This window comes from Camelus dromedarius, chromosome 11 (genome assembly GCF_036321535.1).
Source record: "Camelus dromedarius isolate mCamDro1 chromosome 11, mCamDro1.pat, whole genome shotgun sequence".
Lineage (NCBI taxonomy): Eukaryota > Metazoa > Chordata > Mammalia > Artiodactyla > Camelidae > Camelus > Camelus dromedarius.
In genome coordinates, this window is record NC_087446.1 from 55,207,869 (window position 1) to 55,233,734 (window position 25,866).

The 25,866-nt window shown below is 46.4% G+C and overlaps 1 protein-coding gene across 2 annotated transcripts in view; it reads left to right on the forward strand.

Annotated features, from left to right (window-relative positions):
* Nucleotides 1-10,779: 10,779 nt before the first annotated feature.
* ACVR1B (activin A receptor type 1B) overlaps nucleotides 10,780-25,866 on the forward strand; it is a 32,813-nt gene continuing 17,726 nt past the window's right edge. For both annotated transcript variants that reach the window (XM_064491005.1, XM_031462527.2), the window contains exon 1: nucleotides 10,780-10,907. In XM_064491005.1, coding sequence (XP_064347075.1) covers nucleotides 10,817-10,907 — 91 coding nt within the window. In that variant the 5' untranslated portion in view covers nucleotides 10,780-10,816. The remainder of the gene's footprint in view (nucleotides 10,908-25,866) is intronic.

Consider the following 25,866-nt stretch of genomic DNA (forward strand, 5'->3'; position numbering starts at 1 on the left):
TAAAGGACAATTTCATTCTATCCTCACAAAATTTTTGCAAGATGAAACTTACTCTTCCTGTATTACAGATCAGGAGCCCAAACTTCAGAGAGGCCAAGCGATAGGCTCTGAATTACAAAGCTAGTAAGTAGCAGAGCTGGGATTTGAACTCGGATCTGTCTGAACCCAGAGCCCATGGTCTTTCTTCTACTAAGGAAATAGACCTTCTTCAGATGAATATATCTTCACCTGGGTACATTTTCCCATAAGCCTTGAGAGGCAGGTAATTGTTGCTTAGTATAGCTTTAGAGGGGTGTGTGTGGAGGGGGTGGGGGCAGGTGTTCCTGTGCCTTTAGCACTGTGCCAACACATACACACATGCACACACACACAGGCCCTGGCAGGCTGACACTGTCCTCCTTCTAGCCAGGAATGGGCCCGCCTACTCACAACAGGCTTCCCAGGCCAGTGAGCCTGCCCACACCTGCTCACCTCACCTGGGAGAGGCTGCTAGAAGGCACGTCTCCCCACCCCAGCTCACTCTGCGTAACCAGGCTGGGGCTTCCCAACGGAAGAAGAAACTTCCGGAAGTCTGTGAGGCCACTGGGACTTTAGGGGATGTTTTTCCTAAACAGAGTGGGGAGCCTAAACCGCCGAGCTTGGAGCCTAGGCTGCTTAGGGTAGTTAACGAAGGCTCTGTCGTCCCTAAAAGACACTGTCCCCAGTGTTCCTCCACTGTCTATTTTTCACTTAATATATTTAATGAGTTGTCCTCTGATTTGATTATTTTCTGCGTGGTGACCTTTGATTTTTAAAAGTCCTACAATCCCTGCAGAAAGTGCAGTGGTCTTCTGTCTAACTGTCTGTTGTTCTGTCTCATCTCTGCCAGACCATTTCATATTTTCACCTGGCAGATTACGTCTAAAGTCATGAGGTAAAATCACAATATTTGCATAAGATCAGGCGTTGCATAGATATTGATCCTATAACTTCCTCCTGAAAGGCGGGGCACACTTGGAAAACTAAAGACACATTTAGACCCACCCCTTCCCACCTCTCCAGAGTCAACTGCAGCAACAGAACCTCAGGTCCTGCCAAGTTCCCTCTCAGATGGTGGGCTGGATAAGAGGCAGAGACCTGAAGCCTGTCTTGCAGCAGGAAGCTTCTACACACTTTTCCACTGGAAGCAAAACTAAGGCTCTGTCCCCAACTCCATCAGCCTGACCATCCATTTCCCCTCTGAAGCACCCCTAGCATGTCTGTACCTGGGGACGACTTGGAAACCATCCTAAGAGGCCTGGACACCCCAGCTTTCTCCAGCAGCTGGCCAAACTGCCTGGGATCAGAACAGAATGATCCGGGTGGGAGGCACAGGACAGACAGCTCTCAACTTCTCACCTGTGGAGAAACTAGCCTTTCTTTAGAGGACCCAGACATCTATCCACAGGATAGCACAAACTCCGCAGTGGAGTGGGCAAGAAGCTGAGAGGGAGAACCAGAAAGAAAGGAAGTGGAGGTTGGTGGAAGAGGGTGGGAGACCATGGCCAAAATACATCAGTATTATGTTTGCTTTTCCCTCTTGTGGGGATGGTGGGGAGGGCAGCCCTGCTGCCTTGAGGACGGAGCACCTGTGCACACTCAGCTGCACCCCCTCCCGTCCCGCCTGGCCCCAGCAAGCGGTGGGCATCTAGTAAGCGCACACCAGAGCCGCTGGTTATGTTGATGAGCTGACAGCACAGCACTCAGTCTGCAAAGTCCAGACTTCTGTCTCTTCCACCCCCTGGGAATTTCATAAATAAATCCCTGGACCTGTTCCAAGAAGAATTTCAAGGCTTCTCTGCGTGTGTGTTTCCAGAAACACAAACAATTTTACATGCTGCCTGGTGTGCAAACTCCTAAGCAACTCCTGGGGAGGGATGAGGGCTGGACATGGCCTAGAGAAGCTGGAGGCCTGGTTCGGGCTGGGCCGGGCTGGGCCGGACCGGGCCGGGCAGCCAGCAGTTCACAGGGTAGGTTGGAGCCGAGGCTCTGCAGCTGGCTCCGCTAACCTGGCTCTCAGACGCCCAGTCGCCCCAGGCTCAAGTTGCTCAGCCTCCCCTCCCCCGCCCTCCGGCTTTGGCAGTGTCTCCACCAGGTTTTCGAAAAGTGCTGGGGTCTTAAAATAGCATAAAGGCACACACACACTCAGACTATAGTGTCAATTCCCGTACCGCAGAATGATCAAAGAGGAGGGAGAATGGAGCGGGAACTCCAGGGCATCTTCCTGAGCAGTGAGCACTGTGAGTGTGAGATCAGGCCCAAGACAGGTGGGCACTTGACGTGAGGAAGGGGATGGAGGAACGGGGAGGAGAAGACAAGATAGAGCCTGTGTCTGGGTGTGTGTGACAATGTGACAGGGCTTCTAGTCACGTCTGGGGTGTGGATATGTGTGTGTGCGTGTGGCTGTGATCATGAAACCGGAGGCTGTGTTGTTGTGACCAGTCTGGCAAGAGGAATCTGGATTTCCCTCCTGGACTGTGAACTCCTGGAGGGCAAAGAACTAAAAACCTCATCTGACTCATTCCCAGGGTCTAACCCGGGGCCTGGCACAAAGACACTCAATACATGTTCCCAGGATGAATAAATGATGGCTGGATGCACGGATTGGCTAGAGCATAAAATGGCAGCAATATAGTCCAGCTTCAGACGGCAAGATTAGACATGAGGGCCCCAAAGTTAGTATTTATTGGGAGTGAAACAGAAGTGGTAGGGTTTATGATCTGTCTGGGATAAGAGAGGCAACGCACCCAGGAGGGGGGAGGGCTTCCTGGAGGAGTCAGGCTCTAAGCTCGTTCTGAAGGCTGGGTAGAATTCCTTGAGCAGGCCTCCTACGCTACGAGGACCAATACGCTCGAAGCAGTGGAAGTGAAAATAGGGCATTTCCTGGAAAGATACATGGGAATCTCAGAGAAACTGGTATGGGAGAATATGGCCAGATCTCATGGGATCTCCGAAGACCCTGGGCTGGGTATGTGCTGAGGACAATTGGGCTGTTAGAGGGGGTGAGGCTGGAGGGTGTGTGTGCACAGCCACACGTGGTAACCACTCGCCCTCCTTCTTCCCGCCTTGGCTCTACTCCACTCTCTTCTCCCAGCTCATCCTCATACCACATGGCCCAGGGTGGCTTCCAGGGACTACTAGATAGCTCCTGCCACCATCTAAGGAACTCAGTTTCTACGCCTCCTTAGTTCAAATGCTCATGAAAGAGAAGCAGAATAACTTGGCCAAACTATTTACTAGTTTCCCTTGGTTCAGATGCCCATCCCTGGGGCAATCGCCTGTGGCCAGAGGGCAGACCGTGTGCTTATCTGGGAGAGGATGAAGCAGGTGAGAGTGATACACTCTCATAATCCAGATGGAAAAGGGGGAGCAGGAGCTGTCCAAGTTGGGGGAAGACCGTGAGAGAGTACTTGGCGGGTGTGCTTGTCAGGTGTAAGTGTGCACGAGCAGGAGGGCTTAAGAGAGAAAGACAGAGAAAGGAGCCAGCATGATAGGAGAGCTGTCAGGACTGGGATTAGCTGGGTGACCTTGGGCAAGGTATCTAATTTGTCTATACCTCAGTTCCCCATCTCTACAATGGGGTGAACAGTAGTACCACTCCCGTGGGTTGTTGGGAAGATTAAATAAATAATCCACAAAGAGCTCTTGGCACAGTAAGTGGCCACCTGTCTATGATGTTTTTATGTGTAGGGGAAGTAAGTCCAGATGAATACTAAGTACTTGTCATGTAGAGGTCTTGACTGCCAGTTTTGGTTTTGTCCTGGACAAGTCGCTTATCTTCCTGGACCTCGGTTTCCCCATCTGTGAAACAATCGGATAAGACTAAGTAATTCCTAAAAATCCCCTCTAGATTTAGAATGCCATGCATTTGGCTTGGTGTTATGGGCAATAGGGAGCCTGTATGTTCTCAAGAAGGGAGATGACAAAGTGAGAGGGGCTTTCTGGGAACACGGGTTTTTTAGTGGCCTGACTGGTGACTGTAGGAAGGGTGGCCAGGAGGTAGGAGGTTGCAGCACTCGCCGTGCCAGAGGTGTGTGTATGAGGCTCTGGATGGGGCTTCATCGGAGGCACGGAGAAGAGGGAGTGGCAGACAGGCGGAAGCTCAGAGGTCCACAGCAGAGGGAGAATGACCAGGAGAGCCATCCTGCTTGGCCACTGGGCACGCCTCAATAGAAACTGAAGCATGAATCCCCAAGGCTGAGGGCACTGGGCCTATTTACCAAGGAGGTGCTGGGCTGGAACAACATCAGTGTGAGGGCTAAAGTCATCTAAGACCATGCAATGGCCTCTGGAGCATAAAGTGAGGGGAGAAAAGCCTCGGGAGGATTTTCTTTAAGAACAGCAGAGCTCAGCACCATCCCATGGGGCCAATGGGCACAGACTGCAGCTGCTGAAGATATGTATCAGGTCCCTGGTGCTTCTCAGGTCCATAGCGGTCCCTCTAACCAGCCTCCCATCCTCAGCCACCAGCCGCATCTCATTCAAGTTCTTTCTGTTGCCTAAGCTCCCTTCTTTCTGCATCCTCAACTCCCTGGCCCACCTGTCCTCCCACCAGTCCCTACGCTGCTACCCACACCCTGTCAGCTTCCAAACTTCCCCTCTTCAGCTCAAACTCTGGGCTGCTGAGCACCTCTAGGGAAACTATACCATCAAAGAGGCTCGTTATGACCTCAACTTAATGTTCAGCAGCTCTGGCTAGGCCCCAGTGCCACCCTGGAAATTCCCTTCTGCTTTCCTGTGTTCCTGGGCACCATTCCCGTTCTTCCCAGTGGCTTTTACAAATTCTCACTACTCTCTTCAAGCACATCCACCATCATATGTTGTCCTGCCTCCTGACCAAAACAGAGAGCCATGCCTGCAACTTGATTGAGAACATCCAGGTGACCTCTCATGCCTCTAAACTTTCTTTGTTCAATCTCCTTCCTCCAGCTTCTGGGAAGGAATATTTTCTTTCAGGCCAAGGCTACCTCCTATACCTCTGGGTCTTCATCTTGTGCTCCCCGTCCACCCTGGGTTCTGGCTCCATCACTTATTTTTCCTTCTTCTTGTATATTTGAATTCCTCCTGGCTCCTTTATTGCAGCCTAAGTTGCAATCTCTCCCTTCTTACTAAAGCAACAAAATACAGCAAACACTACTGTGACTTTGTCTATCCTCTGGAAATCCCCTTTTCTCTCTTTTCTCTTTTCTAGTCTAGAAATCTGTATTTTTAATTTGGATTATTTAGCCCATTCATATTTATTGTAATCCCAGATGTATTTTAATTTATTTTCACCATCTTATTTCGTGCTTTTTATTTATCCCACCTTAATACTATCCTTTCCCTGCTCCCCCTTTCTTGCCTCCTTTTAGATTGATTATATTTTCTCATTCCATTTTCTTCCTTCTCTTAACCTGGAAGTTATATAGTCTGTTTCTCTTCTATTAGTGAATATCTGACAATTAATAAAGTACGCATAAATTAATATATAACTTATACATTCTTTTTTTTAGATCTCATTTTTGAAAGACATTTTCTATGAGTATACAATTCTGGGTTGACTCTTATTTTTCTCTTAGCCTTGTTTAATTGTTTTTGGATTTTTGACTATATAGTTTATATTTTTTGGAATTTTGTCTGTGAGAATTCCTTGTACCCTAAGTTGAAGGTGGGTTCCTCTAGAGATGATTTCCTCTTCTTCCTTCCAGTTACTAGCAGGGGGGTACTACCAGCCCAGGCCCACTTGAATCTAAGTAGTGTATAGGTTTTTCAGAGTCAAGGTTCAAGTCAGGCAAATTTCCTGGAGGCCTCCTGGAGGAGTGAATTATTTCTAGTTCATCCTTCAACTGAGTGTGTTATTTCCCCTTGTGGTTCTCAACTGTGAGCAGAGGATGATTTAGTAGATTCCCCTACCATGGCAGGCCTGGGCTTTGTCTTTGGTCCCCTGTATCCTGCTCACCTTCAGAACACCAAAGTTCAAGTTCTCAAGGTGAAAGCCAGCTTTGGCACTCCATTTTCCTCTCTCCGTTCCCTAGTTTTTGAGTTGAGTATTCACTTTCTTGCTGGATTACTGAGCATTTTGAGTTGTTTCTTTAGCAGCAGATCTGTTCAGGGAACCTGGCCTATCATTCTGAAGGAAATCCCAACCCATCCTCCTCCCATCACAGTCAAGTTCATTTAAAGAATAGGTGGCAGGCTTTCTAAGCCTTCACCTCCCATTCATTTTTTGGCCCCTGAAGTTAGACCACCACCTCATCTTCCATTGAACCTGCTTGAGTAAATGTCACCACTGGGCTTCAAGTTATCAAATCCTAGACATTCTTTGTTCCTTAGCTTACTTGTCTCCTTCTCCACATTAGAAACTACTGATCTCTTGAAATCCTCTCCTGCCCTGGTTTTCATGATTCTATTTTTTCCAGGTTCTTTTCCTATTTCTCAGACAGTTCCTTCTCTGTCCGTTTCCTGACAGTGTTATTGTCATACCCCTGATCTGTTTGAACAACTATGATAAACTACTGACTTCCAAATCCATATCTCTGTGACTCCAGGTACCTACAGGAGGCCCTTTAAACTCACAATGCCCAATGGGGAGCTCATTATCTTTCTCCTAGACTGGCTCTTGCTCATCTGCTGAATGAAGCCACCAAGCAGCCAGTCACCCAAGTTAGATTATACTGGAAATATCTGGGCCTCTCCCCATTTCCTCCTCATTTCCCACATCCCATCAGTCTTACAGTTTTTACCTCTTTAAAATCTTTTGAATGTAATTTTCTTTCTCATCTCCATAGCTGCTGCCTAGGGTCAGGTCCTCCAGCTTTGTCTTAGCTACTAGAATTGCCTTTTCTTTGGTTTTCTTACCACCAATCTTGCCTTCCTTCAACCATCTGCATAAAGTTCAAGTTCATTTGGTTGAACAAAGTAGTCCTTCTAAAGCACAAATATGATCAGTTTACCCCCTGCTTAGAACCCTTCTAAGAGTACCAGAGAAAAGGACACTGCCAAGCGGATTTCTGTCTATCTCTCCAAAATCACCTTTCAGCTCCACCACCAGCCCCCTTCACCCTGCACCCTCTGGGTGTGCTGCCATGCCTAAACGCCGGGCAATTTCACCTCAGTGTCTTGCTCATACTGCTCCCTCTGCCAGAAACAATCTCCTTCCTTCCCCTGCCCACACGAGCCTATCTAAGGAACATTCTTAGATCTCCCAGGAGTCAGCTGGAGCCTGGCCTCTTCGTGAAGGCCTCCCCACCTCCTTAGCCCTGCAGAGCTGAATCATCCATGCCCTCCTGAGTGTCCCCGCTGACCCTTTACAGAAGTGTTAGATAACATGTTGTTGCTTTTTTTTTTTTTTTAATGCTTCTCTCTACTAGAGTGTAAGTTCCTTGATGGCAAGGACTATGACTTATCCTTGTTTATATGTTGTGCCAGGTACACTGCAGGTGCTCAGTATGCCCTTGCAGAGTGGATGAAGATGAGCTATTGCCTTCTTGGCATTAATGAGCTTGCTACTTACAGAGGCAGATTGTGCTGAATCCCTTAGGAAGAGGGGTGTCTTGGTGCATTGTGACCAAGACGGCAGCTGTAATACTGGGTGGTCTAGTCAGTGGAGCCTGAGGAGTAAGACTTTTTTCTGGAGAAGTGAATCCTGGTAGCTCTGGGAAATTTCATGACAAGGGGACCAAGCAGGATGGACGAGTAATTCAGATTGTGATGCGGGTCCTGTCCTAAGATTTAGGAGGCTTATAGAAATGGATACTTTGCTGAGGACTTCAGGGATGGTAGGAGAGCCAGGCTGCCACAGGGAGTGTAGGGAGACTGTGTGGTCTGTCTCTGTGCAGCTCGGGGCCTAAAAGGGAAGGTACATGCATCATCTGGTAGAGCTCTGACTTGAGGAGATGCCTTAAACTCTCCGGAATAGGGTGTGAGGACTATAACTCACCCCTGCCCCACCCCATCAAGTCTAATTTCCCACCTTCAGGTGACTGTTGAAGACAAGCCCCTAGAAAAGCATGAGATGCTGTGATGTTGACGAAGCACAGGACCGGTAGGCTGTGGCTTCAGCACTTAATTAGATGTGAGCTTGGACGAGTAGCTTACCTTCCTTAGGTCTCAACTGCTTCACCTGTAAATTGCACACACCCTGACATGCCTCAACCACTTCATAGGATTGTAGCAAAAGTCAAAATCATCATCATCATCATAAGAGCTATTCTTTTTATATCACTTCCCATGTGTCAGGGACTGTGCCAAGTTCTTTCTAGACAATATCTTCATCCATCCCCACATCTCTGAGATAGAACTATTATCAGCTCCATTTTACAGATGAAGGAATTGAGGTTTAGGGAGGCAAAATATCTTGCCCAAAGTCAAATGCTATCAAGTGAGCTAATGGAGCTGGCATTTGGTCGGTGGACCCAGTGTTCTGGTTCCCTGGGCTGCACCTTCAGGTTCGTGACTGCCCTTGCAATCTAGGAGTAAAGCAACCACAGGTCTCCTCCGAGACTCCTGGTCTTGTGGTCACAGCAGCAGCACTTAGCAAGGTATAGGGAAGGACAGACACTCCCCCTCAGCCTCAGTGATGTGCTCTTGAATGGTCAGTTTTTCTTTCCAATGGAAAGGGTTGATGAATGTACTGTATTGAATAACGCTCTCCCCCGAGTAGTTATATCCACTTGGACTCTGTGAATGTGATCTTGTTTGGAACTAGGATCTTTGCAGATGTAATCAAGCTAAAATGACTTGAACTCGTACTGGATTAGGGTGGGCCCTAAGCCAATGATTGATGTCTTTATAAGAAGAGAGAAATTTGGATACAGAGGGAAGATGGCCACCTGAAGACGGAGGCAGAGACTGAAATTATGCTTCCACAAGCCAAGAAACATCAAGAATTCTGGGAACCAGCAGAAACCAGAAGAGACAAGGAAGGATTCTTCCCTAGAGCCGTCAGAGAGAGGATGGGGCTGCTAACACCTCAGTTTCAGATTTCTAGCCTTCAGAACGGTGAGAGAATAAATTTCTCTCCTTTAAAGCCACCCAGTTCATGGTACTTTGTTAAGGCAGCCCCAGGAAACCAACGCAGTAACCAGCACTGTGTCCACTGTGGCCAGGCACTCATAAGGGTGGATGGAGCAGAGTCTGGGAGGCCAGTTAGATGGAATGAGGGGGGATGCCCATTTTGGGAGAATAAGGCAGAGCAGTATAAAAATAAAGTGTCTCATTATCCAGCTACTAACAAATGTGTAGATGGTGCCTCTGCAAGACTTTGCCCATGTGTGTTTGTGTGTAAGTTGTGTTCGGAGAGTGTGTCTGCAGTCCAGCTTTTTTGCTGGATATGAGGAGGGACGTTCTTCAAGTTGGTGATAATTTCTAAGGTGAGGATTCCATTTGAAAAGCTCTTCCCACTCCCACCTTTGGTCATCCTCTCTATCCCTAGATCTCAGATGATGAAACTGTGCTTACAGAGGTTAACAAACTTGCCCAAGTTTTCATGCCAAACAGTAAGAAAAGGAGACTTCAGATCCAGAACTCTGGGTTCCAAACCCTAACCTTTTCATGATCTCAAGCTCTTTTTCAAGCTTTTGAAAGTGAACTTTTTTCAAAAAGATGTGGGTGATTCAGTTGACCTTTTATAAGCATCTTCCCCCTAAATTTGTAAGTACAACTTACTTATTGGTAAATATTTAGAAAATACTGAAATGTTTAAAGAAAAATTATTCTGGTGATAATTACTGATAATATCGAGGGTTTTTTTCCAGTCTTCTTCCTATACAGAGACATAGTATCAACAAAATTAGAGTAATACTGTAAGCAGTTCTGTATCTTGCTTTTTCATTTAACATTATCTCATGAACATTTTCTCACGTCGTTATTTTTATTAATATAATTTTTAATTACTAAATAACTCTCCATCATATGGATGGACCATAATTTGTCTTCTGTCTTGCGTCCTTAAGTTTCCAGCTTTTTACAATAATAAACATGCAACAGTTATCATTTCTCATAAATGTTTGTCCTCATTTCTAACATTTCTTGACAGATAGGGGATAATACCGGGTCAGTGGGTATGAATATCTTAAGACATTTGATACACAATGCCAAATTGTTTACCAAGAGGGTTCTACCTATCAGCAGAATGGGAGTGCCTCACACCGCACCCTCACCAAGATCGAGTACTGGCGTTAAAAAGCCCTGGTATGTTCCGAAAAGGGTCATCCCATGATTCGATCGCACAGGTGGCTGTGCGTCCACGCGGATCACGGGGCCACACGGGGCTGGGAGACCAGTTAGGAGGCGGCTGCTACGATCCCGATGAGACGTGACGGGGGGCCTGAGGCTAAGCAGTAGAGATGAAGGGAACGGGAACACGCACGGGACTCGTAGAACATTCGATGCGGGGAGTGAGGGTCGGTGCCGATAAGATCACGCTGCGCTGCAGGGGGTGCAGGACAGGGCGGAGGCCGTGCGTCCGGTCCGGCCACCTCCGCGCGGCCCTCGGCACCCACCCGTGAGATTGGCGGAGGCGCGAACCCCTCCCACTCCTTTAACAGGGACACTCCCCTTTAAGGCGGGCGCCCGCGCGCACCCGGCCCCGCCCTTCGGGGGCGCGCGCGGCGGCCGCGGCGCCGGCTCCGCCGGGAGCGCACGTGCCGGCGCCGGGCGGAGTAGAGGGAGGCGGGAGCGGGGCGGCGGGAGGAGGGGAGGCGCCGGGGGCGCGCGCGCGCGCGCTGGGCGCTGCTGGGCTGCGGCGGCGGCGGCGGCGGCGGCGGCGGCGGCGGCGGCGGCGGCGGCGGCGGCGGCGGCGGCGGTGGTGGTGGTTACTATGGCGGAGTCGGCCGGAGCCTCCTCCTTCTTCCCCCTTGTTGTCCTCCTGCTCGCGGGCAGCAGCGGGTCCGGGCCCCGAGGGATCCAGGGTGAGTCCCGGGGGCGGGGGCCAGGATGGAGAGGGCCGGGCGAGGGCGAGGCCTCGCGCCGCGGCCCCTGGCTACAGCGCGCCCCCTCCCCACGCGCACAATATGGCCGGGCGGGGGGCCCGGGGGAGTCGCGGTGGCCCCCAGTCGGCTTCTCCCGACCCCGGAGGCGCGGCCGCCCAGCTGGGACCGAGCTCACGGCGGGCCCCTGGGGACGCGAGCCCTGTTCCAGGCGGAACTGGATTCGGGGAGCTCTCAGGGGTCGCGCTCCCAGCACCCCCATGTTCCATAGAGGAGAGTGCGGGCTTCCTTCTCCAAGATTTGGAGATCCACGTTTCTGTCTCTTAGCATGTTAAGGGGCGGGGGTCTTCATTCTCTCCCTCCAGATGCTCCTGGGGGGCGCCTTTTCTCCCGCCAAGATTGTGGGGCTCGGGCGATGGGGTCTTTGCCGCTCCGAGGTATCCTGATGTTGAGAGTCCTTGAGCACCTCAGATGAAAGGGGGAGTCTCAAACCTTTCCTTCAGATCTTGCACTTGGGGTGCCTCTTTCCCTCCCTCTCCTTCCTCCCTAATATTCTGGGAAAGCGAGTCACGTTTCCCCTCGCGCAGTGCCTAGAGTTCAGTGAGGCCAAACCCCCCACCTCGAATACACATGCCCCGCCGAAGCTCTGTGGAGGAAGTGAGACGAACAGGCCTCTAAACCCTTTTGGAGCTTGGCTTTGGAACCTCTCTAACCCTAGGAAACCCAGTTCCAGAACGGTTAATCTGCATCTAGGTGTATTTGCTTTCCACCTCGCCTCTCCTACCCCGCCCCAGGGGGCCCATTCAGTTCACCACTTAGTAGATGCCTTTCAGGTGACATCCTCCAACCTGTCTCCAACCCCCAAGATTATTTACAGACCCCACCAGTGGACCGGCTCCGGCCCTTGGTCAGGATCTATTTATCTTCCCACACAATCCCTCTTCCCAGCCCTTCCCCCCACACACTCCCCCACCCTCACACACCCCTTACCTTCCAACCCCCACAGCCTTCTGCTCCCTGATACCACCCCCACCCTTTCTGCTACAGAGGTGGTACCTTTCAGTGGGACACTCAGCTAGGTGTGTTGTTTATGAGGCTTTGGGGGCTGAGGACAGCAGATGAAATCCTATAATATTTAATTTAAGGGAGTCGTCTAAAATGTGTGTTGGCATTGGGGTAGCAGATGAAGGTTATATTTGGCCAGTTATATTGAAGTAATTATTGACCCACAGATGGATCTGGGAGAGACGATCAGGATTGTATTCACTCCCTATGTACAAAGCCTGCTGCTTTGACTTCTCAGCAGCCCCTAACCTTCCAGCAGTGGGAGATCAAGTGTGTGTTCTGTGGCTCTCTTCTCTGCACTAAAAATAATGGTTCTCAGGTGGGTTCAGTCTTCTTTAATAAACCAGACAATCAGCAGAAGACATCATCCCACTTTGGAGTCTCAAAAACAAGTTCATTATGTCCATCCAGCCTTGATATTTGTTCCCAGTGGTGCAGCCTGTGCGATGGGGTCTTTGTTCACTGGCTAATGCTTCTGTTAAGCACCTCATGTCTGTCCCTGGGTCTCACTGCTCTGTGCATAGGTAATATGCTGGGGGCAAGGGGGTCTGATAGACATGGTCAGGTGTATGAACACAGCCTGACATTGGTGGTAAGTTAATGGTTTTTGTGAATAGTGTTTGCTAGGCCTTATGGGCCATGTTTTTGGAATGTGTAACATGATGTTATTTCTCTAGTAGGATAGTAGATAAGGAGGCAGCCTCTGGGTTTGTCATTTTACATGTGTATGAATAAATCTTCAAATTCCTTCCATAGGAATTTTTATCCTGTCCCTAGTATATCTAAGATTTTTAACAGCCCTTTCCCTGTTGGTTTAGTATACTGTCTGGTGGGATTTTTCTTGTTGTGAGCCCAGTTAAGAACATTTAATTGATAATCCAGCTGGTTCTGAATGGGACAGAGTTCATTTTTTTAACCTTCTGAAAATGGGTGTTGGGGTGAGGATGGGTGGGCTTCCTAGGGAGTTGGTTTCTTTTTTTGGTGAATGGGAAATTAGGTTGTGTATCCAGCAAACAGTCTCGGAGGCCTTTAAACTTGGCCAGACACTACAGTTTTTTCCGGGACACATCTAGTTGCCAATAGTGCATGCTACAGAGACCACTGTTGCAAAAGGCTTAAAGTAAAACGTCAGTTCTGGGAAAATAGAGGCTGTGGGAGAACAAGAAGTTGATTGCTGTCCTCCCCTGCACTTCCTCTATTGCGCTCCCCTAGGTGGGCTGGAGGAGTGGCAGAGCCAAGCAGCCCTGATGCCTGGTCTTTGGTCAGGACATGAGGGCAGCAGGGGAGAGGTACTTTGTTAAATAGTGAGCTAACAGCGGCTTAGTAAAAGTCCAGTGATAAGGAGAGTGAGTTCCAGGTTATAAACAGCATCCATTTAATAGGTATACCATGTTTTAAGGCCTACCTTTGGAATTTTCTCTCTAGTATTTAAAAATGTAACATTGGATTCTTAGCAGGAGAACATGACATTCATTTCTTAAGACAAAAGTAACAAGAGAGACATTTGAGGTTCTGATAGGAATATTTTGAATTTCTGTGAATAGACTAAAAATTTAATTTCAGGCCAAGTCTTGTAATTTTGTTGAATGGACATGGATTTGAAGTACAGTGAAAGTGAACTCTTGTAGAGAAGAAGAGTCTCTGATTAGTTTTGTTAAGAGCTCCTGGAACAGATGTGATGAAAACAATAAACTGGCTACTCCGGTTAAAGGTTAGAGACAGATGAAGGGAGGAGGCTGGTTTGCAGCCCCAGAACTTTGCTCCCTTACAGGTTGTCCTTGGATAAGGCACTTAACCTTTCTGTGACTGCCTCAGTTTTGCCTCTGTAAAGTAAGGAAATAGTCCGTGTCGCTCTTATTGGGCCATTTGTGAGACTGACTTACTGATAACCAGTTGGCTGGGAGGTATTTTTAGACACAGTTTCTGACTTCAGTGAACAGGCAGTGTTGGGCTACTTTTTATCTTATGGGGCAGAATAACTCTTGGGATTGATAGAAGCACCACACATCACAGTGTGGTTAATTTCTTCTTTTTTGTGCATTTTTGTGGACCGGGTTCAGATTTCCTCGAGTTAATTTCTGTCTCTTGACAGGCCCTGACACCATAGATCAGGCAGCCTACCTGTGCTAATCAGAGACAGTCTGGAGGGAGCGACCTGCTTTAGGCTTTATTGGTTTGGCAATGTTTTAATTCTTACGCAACTCTGGGTATGTTTATGGCACTATGTAAATGTTACATAAGAACATGGAGGCTGAGAGGTGGCCGGAATGGCGCCTGTGAACACAGGAGGGTTAGACCGAGGACTTCATCCGAAAGGACCTTGGGAGTCTGCAGTCAGTGCAGGAAGAGGCCCCACTTCATTTTCCTCTGAAAACCTGTTTAGATGATCCTGTCTTTCAGGTGGACTGCTGTGTTATAAATAGGTTTGTTCTGCACCGGTGAGCTAATTGTAACCTTGCTACCAAAATATGAATCAGTAAACGAGGAGACGATGAGGCATGCTGCTGCTTCCAGCATGTCCTGTTGAAGCTGCTTGTTGCATTGGGGAACATGAGTTGAATTGCGTCGCATTCTGTTCTCATAATAACTCAGGAGTACAGAGTGTTGAGGTGGAATGGAATTCTCAGTTCATGGTGCTTGAGATCTTTATTTTTGAGGGTTGGATTAGAATACTGAAGTGGCTGTTTTGTTTTTATTTTGAAATCCTTATTGCTTATTGTTCGATTTTTGCTCAGAGCAGCTGTGAACATTAATTCTGGGATTCCCGCCTCTTTGTCTTGAGTTCTTGTGTTACTTGTCTGTTACACTAGGAGTTGATGTAAGAGGGTCTTATCTCATTTTCCTCTCTGTATTCGTAAGAAGAAAATCCTGGAGTCCTCTTGCTCCTCAGTCCCCCTGATGCTGCAAGTGCTGTAGGCATCCGGAGCCCATCAGTTCCGCCTGGACCGGGAGGGAGTGCTGAAACCTTTGAAGGGATCGGCTCCTCAAAGCCGGCAGTCCCTGCAGCCTCAGCTACCTTGCGGTCACTCTGCAGGCACAGCCTCGTGGCCAGGTTCGAGTCCTGCTCTTGGCTTTTGCTCTCCTCAGCCTCTCTCTCTCACACGTGGTATAGCCTGCGCCTAGGCCTCTGAGGCACCGGCTCTGCTCTTGTCTGTTTGCTGGCCCCTCCATCATGGGTGAACGCTCTTCCAGAGCGGAGCTGTCTTCCTTCCTGTGTGGACCTGCTCTCTAGGTTTCAGAGACAGTGCCGCCTCAGGTGTTCTTTTTGGTTTTCTTCTCTTTCCACTTAGTCTGAAGCCTGCAGTTGTCTTGCTAAATGTTTTGAATTTAACATCATGAAAGTAACTGCCTGTCCCTTTAATGTCTCACTCGTCCCTAATATTTGCGCAATTACATATAGGAGGTTTCTTTATTCATGCGATTGGGTGTGTGCCTGGAATGATTCTTGGCACGGGGAGGTAACAGGGAACAAGATGGACAAAAATCCCCAACTCATGGAACTTACGATTGCAGTGGCTCAGACTGGAAATAGATAAGTAAACACAGTTATCAGTCATGAGTGCTCTGAAGGAAATAAAATGGGATGGTGTGCTGGAGTGCACTGGGAGCTGCCACTTCACATCTCTGTCAGCTTCATTGTTTTATCTGTAATATGGGGCTAATATGGTCAGGTCTCAGTATTTGTGGTAATTATGTTCTGTGAGGCCCACTCGAAGACTGAGTTAGCAAATACTGTACCATTGCTTCTGGGAGAGACACAGGGTTTGGTTCCTGAGAGCTGCTGGTCACATTTTCATCAGCTGATCAGTACATAATCTTGTTTTGTCTGTGTTTCTACTTAAAGACACCTTATTTAATATATATTGTTGATTCCTTAACATTGAACTTAGGACCAACAGCACATGCCTGAGCGAAGCTTATTCAATATATGTATTTTCCCTGCAAGGCACGTTACTGTGTTCTTGAGCTTACAACACTAGACAGCGTTTCAGCACTACTCTTGGGGGCCATTTTAAACAGTGAAATCACCAACAAAAAAACACAAAAAGATGAAAAGCATAGTACTGAATATACCATGAGAAGGACTCATATTTACAGCCTGGGAGCTCAAACAAGAAGGCAGAGCATTGCCTTGTTCAGCTGGGATCGTGTGCAGTGGGTGGCTCAGATTTTTCACTACTCTGCACATGTCTGCAAGTGACCATGAAAGCACTGAGAGTATTGATTTGGGGGTTACAAATAAATTTTAGCAAGTAGGAAGATTCACAAATATGAATCCATGAATAATGAGGATCAACTATCTTGTTAAAGCTGTGCAAATGATTGTGGCAGAGAGAAAATTGTATCATGTGGAATTCCAAGGACTCCTAATTGGTTTCACTGAACCAGAATTTTAATGTATACAGTTAGACGTCCCGTTTCCAGCCTGTAGTAGACTAAACGTATATGTATATTGAGTACTGCTATGGTGATTTAAAGGTTCCTCTCACACACGGCTGTTGAGCACATGCCATACGCCAGGCACTGTTGTAGTGTGGGGATACAGCAGTAAACAAGAGAGACAAGATGCTTGCCTTTATGAAGCTTGCCTTCTGGCAGGTGAAACAGTACAGAAATAAAATATAAGGTGATTCTGTCTACCACAGTCCTCCCCTCAAGATTCCTAACCTTTGGTATACACACATCTTTTCCCACTTACTCAGTCAAACATGAATCTAGGTAGTACAGTTGACCCTTGAGCAACATGGGTTTGAACTGCGTGGGTCCACTTATACTCATATTTTTTCATTAAATACCTACTACAGTACTATATGATCCAAAGCTGATTGAATCTGTGGACATGGAACCACAGCTACAGAGGGAACATTGTAGTTGTCTGCGGAGTTTTGACTCTGTGGCAGTTGGTGCCCCTGAGTTGTTCAGGGGTCAACAGTATGGTGAAGGGATTAAATCAGTTGACCTTTGGATAGGGAGGCTGATGTGGTGGACCTGGCCTAATCAAGCTAGCCCTTGAAAGCAGAGAGTTGTCTCAGCTGATTGCAGAAGAGGAAGGCAGAGATGCTGCAATGGGAAGAAAGTAAACATCCATGTGTGAGCTGCCTGTGGGAGCCACGTGGCCAGGAACTGCAGGCCAGCTGGGAGCTGAGAGGCCCTGGCCATCAGTGAGGAGGGAAGCAGGGGTCCCAGTCCTTCATGCACAAGACACTGGAGTTTGCCAACAACGAGCAAGCTCGAAAGAGATCCCAGCCCTAGAGGAGGAAGCAGCCCCGGCTAACATCAGTCATGCTGTGCCTGGACTTCTGACCTACAGAAACTGTGAAATAGTAAATAGGTGTTGTTTTAGAAAGTGTGTATATGTATGGTGTGTTTATGGTGAGTCAGATGGTGATGTGAGGAGAAGGAAAGCAGGAGAGAGGAATGAGAGAAATCCCTAGATAGGCTTGACGGTGCTGGAGGCCTGGTACCCAGCCATCCTGTGGATGGACCTTGCCTGTGGAAGGCAGTCCTTTGACCACATGTGGCTTTCACCTTCTGCCTGTTACCTTTTCCTAGACATTTGTGAGTGAGTGGTGGAGAGAGGAGATTGTGGGTGCTTTGTAGATAAATTTTTTAGATGATAGTGACATTTTGAGTTGAGGAATCTGTGAATTGAAGTATATTTGTTTTAGTAAGTATTTATGTTGAACCCGCCTTGCCCTACATCTTCATGTATTGCCTTGGTGTGCATTTGTATGTTATGTTCTACACTTGTAATAGATAAGGTTGCATCAAATTCAACCAGGGCTCATTTCTAATATCCAGGAGCAAGCTGAACATTGAGAGGGATACTGAGGAAAGAATCTGTCCTTGCCAATGAGAAGTTTACTCACAAACTGACTACTTCTGCTTGTTGAAACAACCATAAAACTGCAGAGAACTCAGAGCTTTCCCATTCACTAGGATGACAGCAGTGATGAAAGCATCTGATTCACGGAATGTGTACTGTACTCAGGGATACACTGAGCACCTGTGCTACATCGCTTACTCTACTTACAACTGTTCTCTGAGGCACTCTTATCCCCATTTTACAGAAGAGAAAACTGGGGCATAGAGAGGTTAAGCAGTGGGCCTGAAGCCTGCCTGACTCCAAAGCATGTGCTCTAAGTGCTGTACTGTGTACTGTGATAACGGTAACGGTCATTTTTCTGACCAGTCTCTGACTCCAGTCTCTCACTTGTCCTCCGTCTTTCCACTGGATTCGACTTTGGAAAGTGCACTACTTTTATGTGACCTCCAAGATTGACTCCAGACCCCTTAGCCTGGCATCACAGTCCATCCACTCTGGCCTGGACTTCCTTCCTGGAACCTTGGCATTGTTGTTGCATCTGTCCGTTTACTGTGAACGTAACATGCCTTGTGCTTTTCTTGGTCTTGGCCTTCTCTTCTTAGCCAGATCCAGCATCCTCCAGTGTGGGACACCCTTTGTCCTCCTGCCATTCCCCCAGCCATTGGTTCCATCCTCTCTGCTTTTCTCTTTGGTTCATATCTGTAATGTAGAGGTTCATACTGGTTTATAGTTGTCTGCTCCTCCCACTCTCCCACCTTCTGCCCCCTAAAAATTGATGATAGGAACTGCCTTATTCTTCTTTGCATGTCCTATCACAGCCTTGCGTATTTTAAGCACTTAATAAGTTTAATTGAATTCATTCATTCCTCTCAGCAAAATCCTAGGTAAATAATTCCAATTCTGTCCTGCTGTGATTTTATTATCTCCCATATATACAGTTTTTATCCCAGTCTCTCAAAAATGCTACAAACCATTTGTGAGTTACTTGGAACATCATCATCTCAATTCCTAACTCACCTCTTCCATCTCTGTTTATTCCACTCTGTTTATTTTACCACCTACCCATTTTATTCCAGCCAGATGAACTTGGTCTCAACCTCATTATTTTTATTCTAAGTCCTGGCTGATTTTTTTTTTCCTTTCATTGTCCCAGTTGCCTGAAACAACCACTCCTATCCCTCTTCTCACTCAAAACTGGGATGTACACTGTCGCCTCTCCACACGTCCATAGTACAGTAAGTAGGTCAGGCAGCAAACACAAAATACCGCTGGTAAATACCCTTCCCTGCTCTAACGAGCCACGAGTGTGTCTGTTTAAATACAATGAAGCACGAAAACAGAATGGTTTTACATGTCAGTATAAACTGTCAGTACAGGAGAAACACCAAGTTACTGGTAGACAGTCTAGATATGACGGCTGAGTCTGTACACTTAGGTCCTGGGAACACTAGACCTGCTCCATCGTAATGATGCCACTCCTTCCAGTTTTACCGTGACCTTCTGGGCCACAGGTGGGCCCTTTCTAGATGTTCGGGTGTTTACAGTCAGCCGTAAATTAAGTCGCAATGACAGGTCTCCTTAGCATAAACATCAAACGTCTCTTTTGAGTGAGAACAAAGCTTTCATTCTCTAGACCTGAGGCTTAAGGGTGAACTTGTCTAAACAGCTCTCTGGGGTTGGGTTTGTCTCCAAATAGAATGTCAGAAAGGCAGTTTGTAGAATAGATATAGTGTGGAGCTGCCTTTTCAGACACCTTTCTCTTATGCAAACCCCACTCCGAGACCTTTTCACAGATTGGAATTAAATACCAAGCTTATCAAATGTCTTATTGTTAATTCTGTGCGGTTTTTTTTCCCCTCCTCATACAAATAGCTTCCTTTATTAAGTCAGTTATATTTTTTTCGTAAGTACTTTTTACCAGTACATTTTGGGGTTTTTTAGGTTCCACCAACTACACATGTAAAATTTGACTTTATTATGGCTCTTGGGTACTTGAGAGGTTTTGTTTTGCTTTATTTTAGTGTATTTTTACAGTCTGATTTTGATGATTGTGAAAGGTGGAAATATAATTCAAGTCTTTTGTTGCCAATGGCGTCTGATTGCTTTACTTTAATGCAGCAGGGCTTTCTGCCTGGTGCAGTGTCAGTTCCCCGACCCCACCCCCACCTTCTCCCTTCCCCGAAGAAACAAACATTGCATCTACTTTGTGATAGCTTAGTGCCAGACACCTCCATTTTTAAACCCAATTCAGAATTTTCATAAACATTTTGGCAGTTGTCTAGATCAGTAGTTACTGAACGACTTTTTTTTTTCTTTTTTCTTTCTATCTTTTCAAAGCAGTAGAACCCTTTTAAAAATGAAAATGTAGAAAGGTACATAAAGCAGATAAGAGCAGAGCCACTCTGGCAGCCCCCTTCCCGCTCAGCTTATTAAGCTGAGATCTGTTGAATAAGATTTATTAAGCATGGTGCTATTTACCGGGAGTTGTGCTAGACACCAGTGAGAAGGTGAAGAAAAGAAAGACACTGGTTCCCTCCGTGAGGAGTTCAGAGGTTCCCAGGACATCTTGGAGAGCCGAGGGACTCAGGAAGAACGCTGTACCTCCTTTTTTTGGCATGCATACATTAGGTTTTTGGTGTTTCTGTTTTATAATTGAGATTATATTATAAATGCTGTTTTACCAAAATTTGCGGTATTTTTTAAATTGTGATAAAACACATATGACAGACAATTTACCATTTTTAACCATTTTAAAGCGTATAAATCAGTGTTAAGTACATAATGTTATGTAAACCATCGCCACTATCTAGTTCCAGAACTTTTTCTTTATCCTCAAGGTAACCCAGTAACCCAGTAAGCAAGTCTTTCCTACCCCAACTCATACCCCACTAGCCCCGACAACCACTGTTATGCTTTCTGGATATTTAGTATAAATGGGATCATACAGTATATGGCTTCTTTCAATTAACATATGTTTTCAGAGTTCATCCACACTGTGGCAGTAGTTTATTCTTTTTTATAGCTGAATAATACCCTATCGTATGAATATACCACATTTTTTAAAACTTAAAAAAAAATATTTTTTTACAATTAAGAATTTATTTTAATTTTCATTTGGGGGGGAGGTAATTAGGTTTACTTATTTATTTTAATTCTTTTCTTTTTTAATGAAAGTACTGGGAGTTGAACCCCGGACCTCATGCATGCTAAGCACACGCTCTGCCACTGAGCTGCACCCTCCCCCCATCACATTATGTTTATCCAGTCTTTGCTTGGTGGACATTTGGGTTGTTTCCACCTTTTGACTGTTGTGAACAGTGCTGTTATGAACATTCCTGTCCAAGTTTTTGTTTGAACACTTGTTTTCAATCTTTTGGACATATACCTCGGAGTAGAATTGCTGGGTTATATGGTAATTCAATGTTTAACTTTTCAAGGAACCATCAAACTTTGCCACGGTGGCTGCACCATTTTATGATCCTACTGGCAGTGTGTGAGGGTTCCAGTTTCCTCTGAGTTTCCACCAACACTTTTTTATGGCCTTCCTAGTGGGTGTAAAGTGGGATCTCATTGTGGTTTTAAGTTACATTTGAATTTGAAATTCATTTGCATTTGAGGTGATGTTGAACATCTTTTTATGTACTTGTTGGCCATTTGTGTATCTTTGGAGAACCATCTACTCAAGTCCTTTGCCCATTTTAAAATTATTTTTTATTATTGTTGAGTTTTAAGAGTTCTTTACATATTCTGGCTACAAGGCCATTATTAGATACAAGATTTGCGAATATTTTCTCCCATTCTGTAGGTTGTCTTTTCATTCTCTTAATTTTGTCCTTTGAGGCTCCAAGTTTTTGATTTTGATGAAGGCCAGTTCATCTGTTTTTCCTTTGCTGCTTGTGTTTTGGGTGTGGTATTTAGGAGACTTGCCAAATCCAAGGTCATGAAGATTTGTCCCTATTTTCATTTAAAAAGTTTTAGAATATAAGCTTAAGCTCTTATATTTAGGCCTTTGAGTCATTTTGAGTTAATTTTTGTACATGGTGTGAAGTAAGGGTCCAACTTCATTCTTTTGCAGGTGTATTTCCATTGTCTGGCACTGTTTGTTGAAGACTAGTCTTCCTCCCAACCCAAATGTTCTAGACAGGCTTGTGGAAAATCAGTTGATGATAGATGTATGGATTTATTTCTGGACTTTCAATTCTATTCCATTGATTTATACGTCTGTACTTACGCCAGCGCCATACTGTTTTGATAACTGTAGCTTTGTAGTCTTGAAATCAGGAAGTGTGGGTCCTCTGACTTTATTGTCTTTCTCTCCCTTCTCCACCCCTGCACCAGGATCATCTTGGCTATTCAGGATCACAGAGTTGTGTAGAGTTGTGGTCTTTGTTCTATCCTAAAGCTGTAGGGAGTTTGGATAAGGTCCAAGGAAGAATAATTAAAATAACCATGTGTTGCAATAGGCTATTCTTATTAGTTTGGCCCATCTGATGTCATCTGAAAGGATGAGGGCTCAGAGGGACCTTCTGATCAGGTTGTAAAATCATGAAGAGCAAGGGTGGCACAGGCTGGTTTGGGCACCAAATCTTAGATCCTGTAGAACTAGAAGATTGCCCAGTGAAGTTTGGAAGAGGCAAGTTTAGTGTAACCTGAACACGACAGTCGATGTTCCACACTCATCCCAAATTAACGAAACTTCTTATCCCCTGGGAGGAATTAATATAAGCTAATAATCATAAATACTTTAGCTTTAAAACATCTGTGGACCTTAATCCCCCAGGACGTAGGGGGATGTTTTGCAGCATGTTTCCTACCTGTTGAGGTTCATGCCCCGACCCTGTGCTCTCCCATACCTTGTCCCTGATGATGTGAGCTGAGTGGCAGTGAGTCTAGCCCTGTTTGATGGTTCTTGGGAGTTTCCAGTGAGCAACAGCCTTGCAGAATGTCCTCCCAGAGTGTGCCGGTGGGCAGGAGAGAGGTGCCCCAACCCTGTGCCCGGCCCGTTGGAGGGGTCATCTTTGCTCAGACCCAGCCTGTTAGTGCCTCCCTAACACGCAGCTGGACAGAGCCCGCCCACTGCGGGACTTGTCAGCCTTCCTTTAGGCACAGCCTTGCTCTCAAATCAAATTTGCTTTGCCATCCTACCACAGACCACCTTCTAGTCATACTTTGGAAACATGTTCAAATCCTGTCAAAATGTCTTTGGTTCAGGTTTGACTAGCTTGTTCTTAGCAAAATGCTATGCTAGTGGTAATGTTATTCTCACCACTTTTCACCTTGCCTTTGTGTAGATGGGTTTTGTCCCTCTTCTGTGGTTGGCTTGTCTAGTAGTGTTATTCTATGACGTAACTCTTTGGTCATGGAACTCGGAGAGTTTTAGGTGTGTGTTGTTTATGTACACGTGTGAAGGCTGATTTAACCTGATGAGTCAATATGAACCACATCACAAAGGGCTGTTATCATTAGTCCAGATTTAATTTTTTAAGAAATCAAAGTTAGGTTTGTGATTTAGTGTCCTAGTAAAGTTTAGTAAATTCAGATGTTTTTATAATTTTATTGTCACTTTGTTTCAATGGAAAAATGAATAGCAACAGAAGACAATTTGAAGACTAGTCTGTCTTTAAAGTTCAGGAAAAGGTATATGAAATTAAAGTAGAACTTCCCTGTGTTGGATCAGTGATCCAAACAGTATGAATTTAAAAACATACCAGATTCAGATTTCAGCCGGAGGATTTTAGAGGTCATCTGGTTCAGTCCCTTCTTCCTGGTTAATCGTGAGGTAATCGAGATTCAGGAAGGTTAAATGACTTGCCCAAAACCACTCAGCTGGTTACTGGCAGAGCTAAGAGTCAAATAGCAGTTTCTTGCTGTGGTCTTGCTGTAACTTGGCACTTCCTAATTAGTTGTTAAAGAGACACATTGTGCGCGTGTGTGTTTACTTGAGTTTTACATTGAAAAGAGGGATTAAAATTGAGGGGTTGAAATTTATTCAGCATCTGTTTGCTAAACATTTTTAAAATCTACCATTGCGTGTGATTCTTACATAGTCCTATGAAGTAATTATTAACAGTCCCACTTTACAGATTAGGAAACCAGGCTGCAGGAAGATTACTAACTTGCTCAAGGTCATGTGACTGACTAGCACTGGTATTTGAGCCTTGGGTCTGTGTGACCTGTTCCTGCCATGATACCCTGCTGTGGCTCTGGTGATGGTAACCGAAACCTTCTCTGGGGTGTGGGCAGTTGTGATGGTTATCTCAAAAATACCTCTTTTGCAGACTTCTCACCCACTCTGTAAAAGTATAGACATACACAGACGTGTGCAGAGAGTGTCCTTCTGGGAGAACCCACAGCCCTTAGCAGATGTGGGCTAATCTCCATACCATCTCTGTAGCATAGATGGCTTTTTCTGGTTGGGTGGCCGAGCCCAGAGAAATTCAGGGACTTGCCCAGCCCCTTATCACAAAGCCGCATGGCCCCGCTCCCAGTTCCGTTCTTTGGCCCGTCTAGCATAGATTTCACCACTTTTGTTCTTTCCTGTCTTGCACCAAGATTGTTTAAGTACTTCCCAAAAATAATGAGCCACGTGTGGGTGTGCTCATTCTCCAGAATGAATCACTGTGAAAGAGGCCGTGAACCAGTGCAGGGAGAGTGAGGATCTGGGCTCGGAGGCTCCCGGGTCCCCTGGCTGTTAATTGACGGGCTCTGAAGTGAGCTTCTTTTCAGAAGGCGGCTGTGGGTCTGGCCCGCGCGTCCCACTGTGCTCAGAATAGCCCTCTGGGAGTTGTTCGTTTTCCCTCCTTGCTTCCCGGAATAGCCCCGAGGCTGTTCTCGGTACTGGACGTCAGGGCCGGTGTACTGAGAGGTGTGCTCGCCACGGGACCCCTTTTGTGCCTGAATGTCCCCACTGTCACGGAGAGGAATGGGTGTCAGCGGCGTTCCTGGATGAGTAGTCAGGACTCCAACCTCAGTCAAAGAGATTTGGGTCGAGTGTTCTGAGAGCTGCAGAAGTAAATTTGAGTTAGCAGGAGGAATGAAAAGAGAGGGCAAATAAGGTTATTTGGGAGGAAAAAAGTGAGGAGGTTCCTTAGTCTTTCCTTGTGTCCAAAGGGTTGGAATTGAAATTTAGGAGGAATTTACTTTTATAATTGGGATGCTAGTCTAAAGGGTACCTGCTTTAAACTTCCTGCCTTTAAAATGTAACACTACCCAAGCCCTTCAGCAGGTAGCTGCGTGTTTTGGAATTTCTCCCAGAAGAAAGGGCTCTGATCGAACGTGAAAAACTCCCACAGGCCATGTGGTGAAGATTCGTGCTGTCCAGTTACCTGTCCGTGCTCGCCCTCCCTGGCTTATGGAAAGCCTCCTTATGGAAGGAGGGGCTGGACCCTGAGATATTTAGAATGTGTCTTTAGATTTGAAAAGCCAAGAGATGCCTTCAGTGTTTTGGAGGAAGAGACAAAGATAGACTGTTAACAGCCCAAAGGGGTGAGTTACCACGGGCTAGTTTTTCATAGGACTGGTCATAAATGTCTCTTCTCTGGGGGCCATAGTTTGAATATGTTCCCTGTCAGTATCTGGATAGTGTTCACTTAGTGTCCAGTCAGGGACTCGGTGGGCCTGTCACCGCCATCTCCTGTTGGGTGAGTGCTTCGTTCAGCACCGAAAGTCCCATCCTCAGTGTTCTCGTGGCTCAGGCCACCCTCCGGCCCATCCAAGGGGTCAGGGCTGGGTTAGGCTGGTGGGAGACAGTGCTGGGGAGAACCAACTGCTGCTGTCTGTGCTATTCTTGTTGGTCGGATAAATAAAGGAGTTCAGATTCCAGGGCTGCTGAACCGGCTTCCAGAGGCACCAGATTCATTTACAGTAATTTCCTGTCAACAGTGCACATTTAGGGATAATACATACCCAGCCAGACTCATTAGTCCCAGAGGTGATTGCGTACACTACCTACTTGAAAAAAGTCTATGTATTATACTTTTTAAAGTGACATCCATGGGCCTTTCAGAGTGGGTTAGATTTATTGAGCACATTTGATGCATTAGCTCGTTT